This window comes from Theobroma umbraticum, unplaced genomic scaffold (genome assembly GCF_002168275.2).
Source record: "Theobroma umbraticum cultivar Fairchild unplaced genomic scaffold, ASM216827v3 scaffold_228.0, whole genome shotgun sequence".
Taxonomy (NCBI): Eukaryota; Viridiplantae; Streptophyta; class Magnoliopsida; order Malvales; family Malvaceae; genus Theobroma; species Theobroma umbraticum.
In genome coordinates this window covers 2,081,417-2,093,847 of record NW_018397274.1, presented here as the reverse complement: position 1 = coordinate 2,093,847, position 12,431 = coordinate 2,081,417, and the positions used below count along the sequence as shown (strand labels likewise).

General features: G+C 33.3%; 2 protein-coding genes across 2 annotated transcripts; one reads left to right on the top strand and one right to left on the bottom strand.

Annotated features, from left to right (window-relative positions):
- Positions 1-1,660: 1,660 nt before the first annotated feature.
- Positions 1,661-3,787, top strand: LOC110427156 (RNI-like superfamily protein). Its single transcript, XM_021442593.1, has one exon. It carries the CDS (start codon positions 1,823-1,825, stop codon positions 3,539-3,541), a length of 1,719 nt encoding a protein of 572 aa, XP_021298268.1. The 5' UTR covers positions 1,661-1,822; the 3' UTR covers positions 3,542-3,787.
- A 226-nt stretch (positions 3,788-4,013) lies between these two features.
- On the bottom strand, positions 4,014-11,968 carry LOC110427090 (beta-amyrin synthase-like). The gene is made up of 18 exons (XM_021442497.2): positions 11,767-11,968; positions 9,651-9,836; positions 8,483-8,572; positions 8,138-8,335; positions 7,959-8,043; positions 7,574-7,740; positions 7,267-7,455; positions 7,049-7,162; positions 6,727-6,846; positions 6,513-6,635; positions 6,202-6,300; positions 5,857-5,913; positions 5,673-5,719; positions 5,298-5,441; positions 5,013-5,190; positions 4,752-4,832; positions 4,576-4,659; positions 4,014-4,199 (listed from the first exon to the last, which is right to left on the bottom strand). The coding sequence occupies exons 1-18, from the start codon at positions 11,965-11,967 to the stop codon at positions 4,077-4,079; spliced, it is 2,286 nt and encodes a 761-aa protein (XP_021298172.1). The 5' UTR covers position 11,968; the 3' UTR covers positions 4,014-4,076.
- Positions 11,969-12,431: the final 463 nt, after the last annotated feature.

The window sequence follows — 12,431 nt, the reverse complement described above, 5'->3', positions numbered from 1 at the left end:
TTAAAATAAATATGTAAAAGCTTATTTGACTTAAAATAATAGTATAAAGGTTTAATTAAACTCAATAAAAGAATAAAAGTTTATTTGAATTTTTGAAAAATAATTTAGGGACTTTTTCTAGATATTTTGCATTTTTTAACAAATCCGCTTCAAGGGTATTGATGACTTTATCTTGAACAAATGGAATTAATCTTTTTCCTTAGGTTGGGATAAGATCAAAGAGCAATGTCTTGAAAAAAATCTTAAAACATAATATTAATATTTTTGAAATTTCTTCAATTCTTCAGAGCTTGAGACTTGAGAATTTCGTCCATAAATTTAGACTTTTGCGATGGATATAATGCTATAATTATCGATGATTTAATCCAATTTTTTGACATTTTAAAACCTTTCTTGATAAAATGTTCTTTTAAAAAATCCAAAGCTTTACTAACGAAATTTCATTCATTGGCATTAACAATTACGTTTTCAGTGACATATTTTCCAACGAAAATTTTTCTCAAAAATTCTTAGCAAAAATTTATTTTCAATGGGTTTTGACTGTTACTTTCAAAAATTTTCGTTGAAAGAAATAAAATTTTTTTATAGTGCAAGAGAAATTATGATTTTCTTGGTTTCAGAAAACCAAACTTGTAAAATTGAAAAAATAAAAAAAAAGAAAATAACGGAACTATTTTCTAAGGGAAGTATTTTTCTAGGGAGAAAACATTGTTGATTGACATGATTCAGCCTTCCCCTTTTTTAATTTAAAAAAAAAAGAAAACGGTTTTTTAAACTCAAGCGACAAAGGTGTACTGATAACTAATTTTATTTGTTTTATTTTCATTTTTCTACTTTCATTTTGGCAAAAATACTACTAATCTGTTCTTTATATTTATTGCATTACTAATATACTAATGTATATTAACAGGTCAAAACTAACAAGCCAAACACCAATTGAAAAACACAATAATTAAAATAAAAAATTACTTGAATGATCCCGTGTTAATTTTAAGGCGATAATTAATGCTAGTAGATTATTAAAATTAACGAAAAATTGACCCGAACTTGAATAACTTGATTAAAAAGAAAAAACTTGATTGTTATTCACTGAACTATAATACTAGAAATCAAAATCCCCAAAATAATTGTTTCCTTTCAAGTCTATTTGGTATAGTGGTAGAGGTACAAAGGGGGAAAAGTTGAACAGTATGCAAAGTTAATCTAGATAAACACAAACAGATTCCTTAGGATGGGAGACTTAGATGTTAAGGAAATTGAAATTCCTAGTTTATGTGCCAAGGGAAGGCATCAATTACTTTCATTGAACTTATATTATGTCTAAAATGGTATTAAGTTTTTTCTTTTAGGTATATGAAAAATTTAGTGATACGATAATGAAATAATTTTTCCTAATTTACAAATTCAATTTTGTTTATAATCGATTGGAATTCTAAATCTTTGAAAATGAAATTGTAAATTCGAATAGCTAGATGTGTCTTCAATTATATTATTTTTGATTGTTGGAACAATTAAAATTGAATTAGGTAAATCCCAATTAAATTATTTTGCATCAAAAATAAAAGAAATCAAAATTTTTCTATTTTATTGTATTTAAAATTTAATTGGCCATGGAGGAAAAAGAAATTATGGAATAAAGTTATCTAGAAAAAGGTTTCACATCGGAGCCATCAGCTGCATTTTGAAAAGAATCCTTGCATTACGTATGCTTTTTGCTGGTCTTGCCCGTTATCCAGCTACTTCCCAAGCTTAAATTCGCTCTTTTCTTTTCTCTTTCTCTGGCCTCCTCCATTCTCTTCTCTCCCTCTGAAAGAAACTGACAATGGAGCTACCGCAAGAATGCTGGGAATCAATTTTCAGTTTATTACAACACCATCGCTCTTTCGAGCCTCTGTCTTTGGTCTGCAACATGTTTCTCTCCATCACCAATCATCTCCGTCACACGCTCACAATCACTGACCCAACCTTGGAATCCCTCCCTCGTCTTCTCCGCCGTTTCCCAAATCTCCGCACAATCATTTTCCGTGACTTTCACGGCAGTCTCGATTCTGCTCTTTCCCAGATTTCACAATCTGGGTTGCCCTTAATATCCCTCGACGTTTCAAACCAATCGAGTTTTCCTTTATTGGGTTTGAAACAGCTGGGTTCCAAATTGAGGAATTTGAAAGAACTGAATTGCTCAAAAATTGTGTCCTTGAAAGACTCTGATTTGATTGAGATCGGGAATTGTTTCCCTTTTCTTGAAGCAGTTGATATTAGCTACCCTGACCATGGATGTGGGTTTTCCCCTAATGGATCTTTGGATGCAAGGAGTTTTCCGGGTTTGGTTACTGCTTATGGGATCCTTGGCTTGGCCTCGAGGCTCAGGAGATTGCGGAAGATTGATCTTTCGGGTAATCCGTTTATAACCGATCAAGCTCTTGTTAGTTTATCGTCGAATTGTTTGTTTTTGACTGAAATTGGGATCCGTGATTGCGATTTCATTACCCAGAATGGAATTGCTTTGGCTATGCGTAAAAGTGGTAATTTGAAGTCGATTTTGATGAATGGAATTGGAATTCCTTCAATAGATTTATGTTTTAAGGATTCGTTTGCATATGCGAGAGGTTTACGCGAGCTTGAACTCTCAAATTCGTTTATATCTGATGAATTGTTGTGTTTAGTTGCTGAAGCATGCCTTCCACTGACCAAACTTGTTCTCTCTCGTTGCTTTTGTTATACATTTGATGGGATTTATTTTCTCTTGTCTAAATACCAGTCTCTTACATACTTAGATCTTGAACGAGCAAATTTTCTCAATGATGAGTCCATGATGGAATTGACCAAGTTTCTTGGTAATTTAACCTTTACAAACCTTAGTTTATGCTCGAACTTAACGAGTTCAACTTTCTTCAATCTTACAAAAAACTGTCCTTTGTTAAGCGTTATCAATATGGAGAGAACCAATCTCGGAGTGGAAGAATTTCCAACTGAAATAGTGGTAAATCCTCGCGTTAAGTCACTATATTTGGCTTGGAATAACAGTTTGAATGATGAATGCATAAAAAAGGCTGCCTATGTTTGCCCCAATTTGGAAGTTCTTGATGTCACCTATTGCTCATGTATTACTGAAAAAGGCATATTGGGAATTTTAAAGAGTTGTTTGCATATTAGGTGTTTGGAGATTAATAGATGTGAAGGGATTAAAAATCTTGAAATAGACTTTGAACTTCCTAGACTAGAGGTTTTGCAGGCAGAGGGTTTGGGAATTAATGATGAGGCATTGACTTTGATTGGGAAGAGATGTTGTAGGCTATCTCATCTGAATTTGGAAGGTTGCTTTAATGTGACTGCAAGAGGAGTTGAAGGTGTGGTTCTAAACTGCAAAGCATTAAAAGAGGTGAATTTGAGGTGGTGTAATAATGTGAGTGTACATATTGTAGCTTGGATGGTGTTTTCAAGGCCATCTCTGAGGAAAATTACACTGCCTTGTGGTTCTGTTCCTACTGTAAATCAAAGGAATTTTTTCTTGCGCCATGGATGTTTAGTTTGTAAAGGCTAGCTTTTCAACAGAAGTGGAAAGATCATCTCCATTTAATTTGAGTTTTTTCTTTGTAAAATTTAACTATTGATATGCGCAATAGCATTGTCGAAGCTATGTGATGACTACAATTGTATCACATATGAACTAGTCTTTTCTATATTTGCAGTAGTTATGATTGTCTTACAATCAGACAGAATTGTTTGATACATTGTGTGCAGATAGCTCTCTATGATTTAGAAGTTATAGTAAATTGATTTCATTTCAGACTTTATGTTTTAATTTATTGTATTGAATAATTACTTAGACATCTTTAATTAACTTCAAACTTAACGTACATAACTTATGTGAATAAAGCACAAAATCTAATGATTGGATTAACCAAATATAAATTATATGAAAAGATGTGAAAGGATGTTGTGGATTCCTCTCTCTCTGTCTCTCCATAAACACACACACACACACATATAAATATATATAGATACATGGACATTTAAATAGTAAGTTTCAGCCACTTTATTTATAATAGTCTTTGCCTGGATATCATCTGCTTCATTCAAATGCATTTCGAAGGCAATGGAACATGCTTTCGATATTCAGCTAGAGCCCAAGTCGGGAAAGTGTTCCTGTAGGATGCATAGTGTTGCATGCAATTCCTCATGAAAACTCCCTTCATTTCCTGCCGCAAAAGAGTATCAAACATTAGCAAGTAAACATTTGTAACTAGCACATTTCATGGATTTCATGTTCCCTCCCCTTTTTTGTTGGTGTTTGCCCCAGTGTTTATTTTGGGAGTTCTTTCTGTTCCTTTTTCTGGGTGTGCTTTAGCTTCAACTTCTTCTGATAGAAGGCTCATCAGTGAATCAAGTCTCTAAAGAAGCTTATCTTGAAATCTTGAAAAGATGGTATGATTTGAAATTTAAAGGTTTAATTAAAAGACAACAAACTTATCATGTAGGTGTCTAATTCCTTTACAAGTTGCTATGTTTCTCATGCTTAGATGAAGTGTTTTGACACTAGTGCATTCAAAGTTTAAACAGAGTCCTTTCAGTTACCTGTTGGGGAAAACCACCATCTGGTAGTTGAGAATTGATCAAAAGCTTTGCAGCACGATGTAGGGGATTGGGATCTCGTGTTGCCTATTATAAATGGTGAGAATCATATACTTATCAAGAGTAATTTAATTAAGAAGATATTAGCAAGTAGTTGTTAATCAAATGACAAAAGTAACCTGTCCACCATGAATTAAACCCATTAAGGCCATTGCAGTGTGCACCAAATTTGATCTATTTCCTTCAAGAGGTGTATATACCTGCAGGCAGAAGAATTTGAACTTGAATTGTAATTTGTAGGTAGTAGATTCCAATCTTGTAGGGTACGTGTAACCCTAGTTCAAAATGTTTTCACAAGTAAAAAAGAAACAAGTTGGGAAACAATGAGGTGAATGGTTGGGGTTGGAGAAACATATGATTGGATAGGCAACAAGGATTACCTTGTTTGGACAGGAAAGATAGCTCTCTCCCCAACCACCATCATCTGTTTGTGTTTCAAGTAGAAAATTGACTCCTCTACGCACGGCCAGACAGTTGTTGTAGTTCTTGCCAGCAGCAGCTAAACCTCCTAGTGCAAACCATGTCCCATACATGAAGCAAATCCCCCAACCACCATACCTATGGTAATACGTATCAATTGCAGTTGATATTCATCATGCTGCTAATTTAAAATATTCATCATGCTGCTAATTTAACTCAGATAATGTTATCAGCGAAAACAATACCATGAACCGTCAGGCTTTTGTACGTTTTCAAGAAACTGGACAGCTTTGGCAATGCATTTCTCAATCTCTTTTCTTCTGTGTCCAGGATAGGACTCCTTGAAAACAACTAGTGCCTGCATAGCTGATGCTGTGCACTCCACATACCTGGATAATCCATAATCTACTTATTAGTCTACTAGGGCATTGCTATATAAACCAGGGGCTGTGCTATACAGTCGGAAAGGTAGGAGACTGAAAATTGAGCCGACTGACACAATGACGGGGGAGTAATTTTCGTCAATTGAATCGAATTCGGCCTCATTTGTTCATGAGTGACCGAATAGCATTTCTCTATAAAGAATTACAAAGGGGAGAAGGTAAATATAAGGCCCTTACTCATGCTCAATGACAATATCCTCGAGAAACTCCACAGGATTGAGCCACTGAGAGCATAACATTAAAATCATTAGTACTGGTCTAAGAAATCTATTAGAATGGAAGACAAGTTCAAAAGTTTTTGATAAGTTGCAAATAGAAGACTCAGGTCAGAGGCTAGTTCAATTTATGTTGGAGTTCTTACCTCCATCCATAATCCAGCTGTTGCTGGCTCCCATCCTGAGAGGCCCCCATTCTTACTCTGCAACAATTTTATACTGATTGCAATCAAATTATAGTAAACCAAGTCAAGGCATTTGGAAATTAATCTGGAATAGGATACATTTTCCATCACAAGTTACTATTGGGAATTATAAAGCTTGTCGTAAACACATCTCTGAAATTCCTGAATTTTGTATATAGTTAATGCATTTTTAAGGATGTGAATATGTTTCTAAACTAATCCACGCACTAGCTGCATCTCTTAATTATTACATCCATGTCTACAGGTTCCAAGTAAAGCTTAATCCAAGGGCCACAATTAATTTACCTGTAATGATAATATAACATTGACAGCATCATAGAATTTCTCTGGTTCCATTTTCTCACCAACAGTTTCCGGTGGCATCTTTGAGAAATAAAGGCAGCACTGTAAAACAATAAATAGGATCTTGTCAGGAGTGTTGTGATTGAACATTTTATTTTTGGTACATTATAGAGATTTAGTGCGATTGAAGATAACCTTTTCTTATCCAATAAACCCCACTAGCTAGGTTCTTTTGAAAAATGCAATCCCTAGACGAAGTTAGAGTTCAAATTTTAACCATTATAGCTGGGATGGCTTGGACAAAAGCAATTTACCTTCAAACTTTCTGCAGTGCAATCAGAAACTTGCCATCCATGATCTTGATCAGAAAAGGTCCATGATCCTTTAGAAATGTGTCTGAACATTCGTTTAAAGTCACCGGGAGGATTATCCTTGACCTTCAAATTTTCAGGGGTGTTAAAAAGGTAAATCCAAACAAAATCAAGAAGGAAAAAAAAAAAAATCATAAACACCATTATGCGTTGGAACCTGGGAATGCTTTATGAAGTCGTGTCCTTTCATGAGTGTAGGCCTGATGTCGTTAGTAAGGTCGCTAGCAAGCAAAGCTTGAAGAGCGAAACTAGAATCCCAAACTTGACTTCCAAAACTCTGCATGTACATACCAAATTGTAAATTCTAGAACCATAACCACTGGAAAGGCACATAAAAAATTTATGGTTTATGGTACAACATTCTACTAAGCCCAAGCATAGGCATAAAGTTGCGTTAAAATGCATAAAGTTTTACGGAATCACAATCAAGTCATGGCTGATTATTTTGCAAGTTTCAGCTAGAGAAAATTTTCGCTAACCTGCATTTTCAGTCCATCTTCTGCGACCCACAAGTAGTCAGCAATCCTAGCAAGGTGCTTTTTAAAATAATCTCCGGTGGGATTTTCCAGCCAACAAGCAAGCATGCATAAGGGCTGCTTATATGATCCAAGTAGCATATGGATCAACACTTAAAAATTATCCAAATTTCCATACTCAGTTGGTCAGTTTCATATATAGTACTAGAAAATCCCATTACCTTCTCCACGCATCCAATGGTAATGTACCGACTGCATTCGTCTTCATAGTGAATGTGGTCCATTGTTTTCTGAAGAGACTTTTCTCTCAACTTGTTAAGGGGCCATCGAGAAAGGAGAGGCTCTGTAAATATGTAAAGACTGTCCCATAGTAACGTTTGTAACACAGTATGGGGATAGTGAAGATCCTCCTGCAATAAAAATTTCCCATGTATAATTATCCCAAATGTGAGGATTTCTTGAGAAAATAATGTGACTGTATGATGTGCATAAAAGTTCTTAGGTATAAAGCAAGTCTCGTATACACACCTTTGCACATAAATGGCGCTTTTGCCTCCAATTAATTTTATGATATGGCTCAATGTGGAGTTCTTCTCTCAACTGTAGTATGAGAGGTGTGGTCGGAGCAACAAATTTTTTCCCATATAAATACGACATAGGCAAGTAAGTAACACGACAGTAACACCACATTTTTGCTGTATTAATCAAAAAAATAAGGCAATCAAATTTTAATATCAAGGTGTGGAATCAATAATATACTTATTTAAAGCTGGTTGTGCAGAATGCAAAGAAATAACGAATACAATCTTAATTATAATCTGTACGCAGATAATTTCTAGGAGGAAGATGAAAGCAACTCTTTCTAATGATGAGGACGCATATTTGATCACTAACAACGGAACATTTTTCGAACCTGGATGAATGGGAAAATAGGAAGGAAGGACCCAAAACTCTGGGGGCATGGGATGGCAGCCAGACCAGTCAAAGAGACCAAATATCTTCAACAAAGAATAATAATTTGAAACAAATTTTAGTTAATATTTCTGGTGTTCTAGAAGCCAAGTATTTATTACAAGTAAATATGCCATATACCGCAAGCCACGTCTTTCCCCAAGACGGTATGGATGTTACGCCACCACGGTCAAGAATCCATTGTCGTGCTCTCTTACAAGCATTGTCTTGGCCGCCATCAGGCCCTTCTCCAAGCAAACGCATGCAAATGTAGTTGAGAGCAGTGCTAAACATGATGCTGTGACCCTCTATGTGTAATCCCCAACCGCCGTCTTCGTTCTACAACAAATAACATACATTCATGAACTTGAAATGGATGATTAAGTTTAAGCAAGAGGGTTGAATGAAAGCTAAACAAATAAATTAGAGAAGAAGACGCGAAAATCTAGTGCTTTTTCCCTTTAATGTAACCAATCAGTCATGTACCTGATGACAGTATATGTATCGGAGGATTTCTTTGCGATGCTCCGCAGAGAACACAGTGTCAAGATGCCCTGTAATGTACAAAGCCATGGCCTGCAGTTTTATTTTAGAACGTGGTCATTGCATAAATTAACTTAAAGTGATCATGAATAGATATGTACCCTTAAAATATTGTCAAATTTCTTACAAAAATTCTTATGGCATGCTTGGTTGGGGAGAATGGAATAGCCATTCCCTTCCTATTCTTACCTTTAAGATAAAATTACATTTGATCCAATGGAATGATCATTTCAAGAAATACTTGTACAACTATTACCAAAACGTCTTAATAATGGGTATTCCAAGTTTTTACGAATAAGAAAAAAAAATTGATTAGATAAAAGTATCCCTTTACAATTTCAAAATTTACGTTATAAAACAATACTAAACTCATTTTTTGTTTCTCTATTCCTCACTCCTCTGTCTACAGCAATTCCATTTTTGGAGCTCCCAGTTACTACGGCTCTCCTCCACTTTACAAATATACCCCTTTACAAAGAATTTTTTACTGCATTTTTTTAAACAGAAATATTTAAATATCATTTAATATATTTATATTATTATTAGCTATAATAAATATTATAACGAATATTATTTAATATTATTATTTGACTATAATATATGTAATAAAGAATATTATTTATTTTTATTTAAATTTAATAAAAGATATATTTTATCTTTTAGTATTAAATATTATTTAATTATAATAAAAGCTTTAATTATCTTCTCATACAAAATATTATTAAATTATAATAAAAATATGTTTGTATTGTGGTGAAAATATTATTTAATATTGTAAAAGGTATTTTGATTTTATTACGTATTATTAGAGTATTTTTATCTTTTAATAAAATAAACTCTGTAATTTTATGAAAAGATATTTTCGTCATTTATCACGTATTCTTTAATTATTCTTTAAAATATTCCCACCAATCAATTATCGGAATAAATCATACCAATAATTCGTATCTTATTTCATTCCTATAAACCAAACTATATAATAATTATTTCTCTTTTATTCTATTCTTATGAAATAGTTATCCTATTCCTTTTTTATTCTATTTTGCGAATCAGGCATACCCTTAAAAAAATGAAACCTGCAGAGAAAAAGAGGAGTGAATTGAGTAGTCACCAAAGGAGGAAAGAAGAACATTGGACCAGAATTCTCAGCAGGCCAGTGGCCATCACTTGCTTGCAGGGCTGACAATAAATGAACACCTCTCCTCAATGCAGCTGTAGCTGTTTCAAATGTTATTTCCTCACCGTCCTTAACCTTTACTGGGGGAATTGTTTGTTTGAAGTTTTTCTCTTTTAAGGACTGCACTCATCAAAGAAATGAAAGTAAAAAGAAAAGGCAACTCCAACACATGGAAAAAATTCTTGAACAATATATGATATGAAAATTTCATCATATGCCGTAATTAGTGTCAGTTGAGAAATAAAAATGTACTCCCATTTTTCTCATACCAAATTCTTAATATTTTCTAGAGAGTTCAAACATGTCCATGTGCTGATGTTTTTATTTCTGTCTATCGACCACATTGCATTCATACACATCTCATTCAATTAATTTAGTGATTACTTGGCAATATGCATTTATTCTAGCAGTCTAACACATTAATTTCTCTTATTAAATGTTTATTGACATGACAAGTTTGTCACCTTTCATGACATTATTATGCAATTATTTTGTTCTTTCTTTTTCCTTGCCTTTTGCCTCGTGTAACTATGAGTACATCCTTTTCCTTTTCCTCAATTTGTGCTTTTGACTAATTTTGTGATCCACACCTTCTCACTAAAACTTCTCATCTTTTTATATTCTAATTCACCCTTTTTCTGCTCATACATATCCCATTTATGTTACAAATCTTTACTACTTTCTTCTCATTTGACACTTTACTTAAGTTTAGGATGAGGGGGGGTAATACCTTATGAATAGAAGCCGTAATCATAAATTTAAACACCAACACTCTACGTATGGTAGTAAATGGAAAACAATCAAATTTCTTAAATAGAAAGAAAACAAAACAAAAAATAGATTTATAACAAATGGATATTTTTGGCTTTTTGGTTACAAAACTTGAATTATTCAATATTTTATATAGAACTCAAAATTAGTACTTAGTGAGTCGTTTATTCTAAGTGACAGAAATTTTAATTTAGTAGTACTTCAGGAACTCTTAAAAATACAATCAAATAGTAAATGGATGTTATTATTACTAGTTTCCAGCATAGATTGTAGCAAGAAAATTTTGATAAATAATTTTCAATTGCCTCAAACAGGAAGGGTTTCCAAACAAATTTTCCTCAAAGGAAATAGTGTTGCAAGCTAGCCGCATGAGCACAATTAGAGCTAGCTAGGGAAAGATTACCCAACTATTTTGCCGCCTTAAAAAAGACCACACGTAGCTTGGTGTATATCTTTCCAAAATCATAGAAACAAGGGTAAAATCTTTAAATTTTTTTAATTTTTAATCGAAATTTCAAGTAAATCTATTAATTTTTTAAATTAACACTTTATTTGAAAAAATATTTTTTACTAGACAAATTGATTTAACTATTAGTTAACTGTTATTGTTTCTGTTTGTTTGATGATGTAACAATATTAAAAAAAATAATTTTATTTTTTATTAATTTTAAAAATTATATTATATAAACTTTTTTTTTTGTAAAACAAAATTCAAGGAAGCACCGGATTTGGTGCTTCCCTCCCTTGGGGAGAACCTTGAGGAGCACCTGCTGTGAGGTGATCGGTTGGCCGCTAGTCGGTCACATTGTTTGAGAGAAAAAAAATGAGAAAAAGAAAAATAGGCATTTTAATCATTTTATATATTTTGTTATCGGTGTTTACACTTTTAAAGAGAGTGTCTATTTTAAAAATTAATAAGTCCACATAGAATTATGATTAAAAGTTAAAAGGATGATAATATTATACCTTGGAAACAAACTATATGTAAGTACACTTCATGCATTTATCAGATGAAAGAAATATAATTAATAATAAAAAATTTTGCATGCTTTAATGTTGTTTAATAATAATTTAAAACTTTAGACTTATCACTTCTATTTAAGATTTATATTCTAATTTTCCTTTTTAAAACTTATTTTGTATCAAACTATATATAAAAGAAAATAATAAAGTAATAAAATAAGATATTACGTAATTAATTATATAGTTAGAAAGTAGAAAGATATTGAAAGCAGTATATATATACATTAATGCAACATGTTTGGCTCAAAAATCACACCTGAATCTGCCAAAGGAGGTCAGAACTGGGCGGGACGTGTTTCCTATTGTTGTAGTAATTCTGACGAGCTTGTTCAACCTCAGCTCGCTCGTCAGGCGTGCCAGCATTAGGATCGAACTCCCACGTCTGTCTTCCCAAGTAATTATTGGTACTGTATAAATATGGGTCATTGCCACCTTCTCCTATCTTAAGCCTCCACATTCTCCCGAGGCCTTTCTTGTTCTTTCTTTTGGCAGAGGAATGAATATGTGCAGTCTGGACTGTTAACTTGCAAGAACTAAGCTTATTTAACTAAAATTTATGGCTGATAATTAAGAAGAAAAAAAATGGCAGGTTGAATACGTTAAGCTTCTTGATGAACAAAACCACCGATTTATATTGACGTCGAGGGCACGAGGCGTTTGGCATATCATTGGAGGAGGGCGGGAGATATTTGAAATCGGGCCAAACAGCTTTGTCCGTATTCACGTAACTTTGAATCTGGCAAATTCAATTAATTGCAATAAACAAAAAGGAAATCAAGATTTTATCAAGATTTGCCTCTCCAACCTAAATACAAAAATAAGAATATTAGTCTACAAGGATTAAAATGACAAAACGACCTAAAGACCAGTTACAGTTCAATTTCCAATGTTTCCAAAACCGTAATTGTTCATTTAAGGATT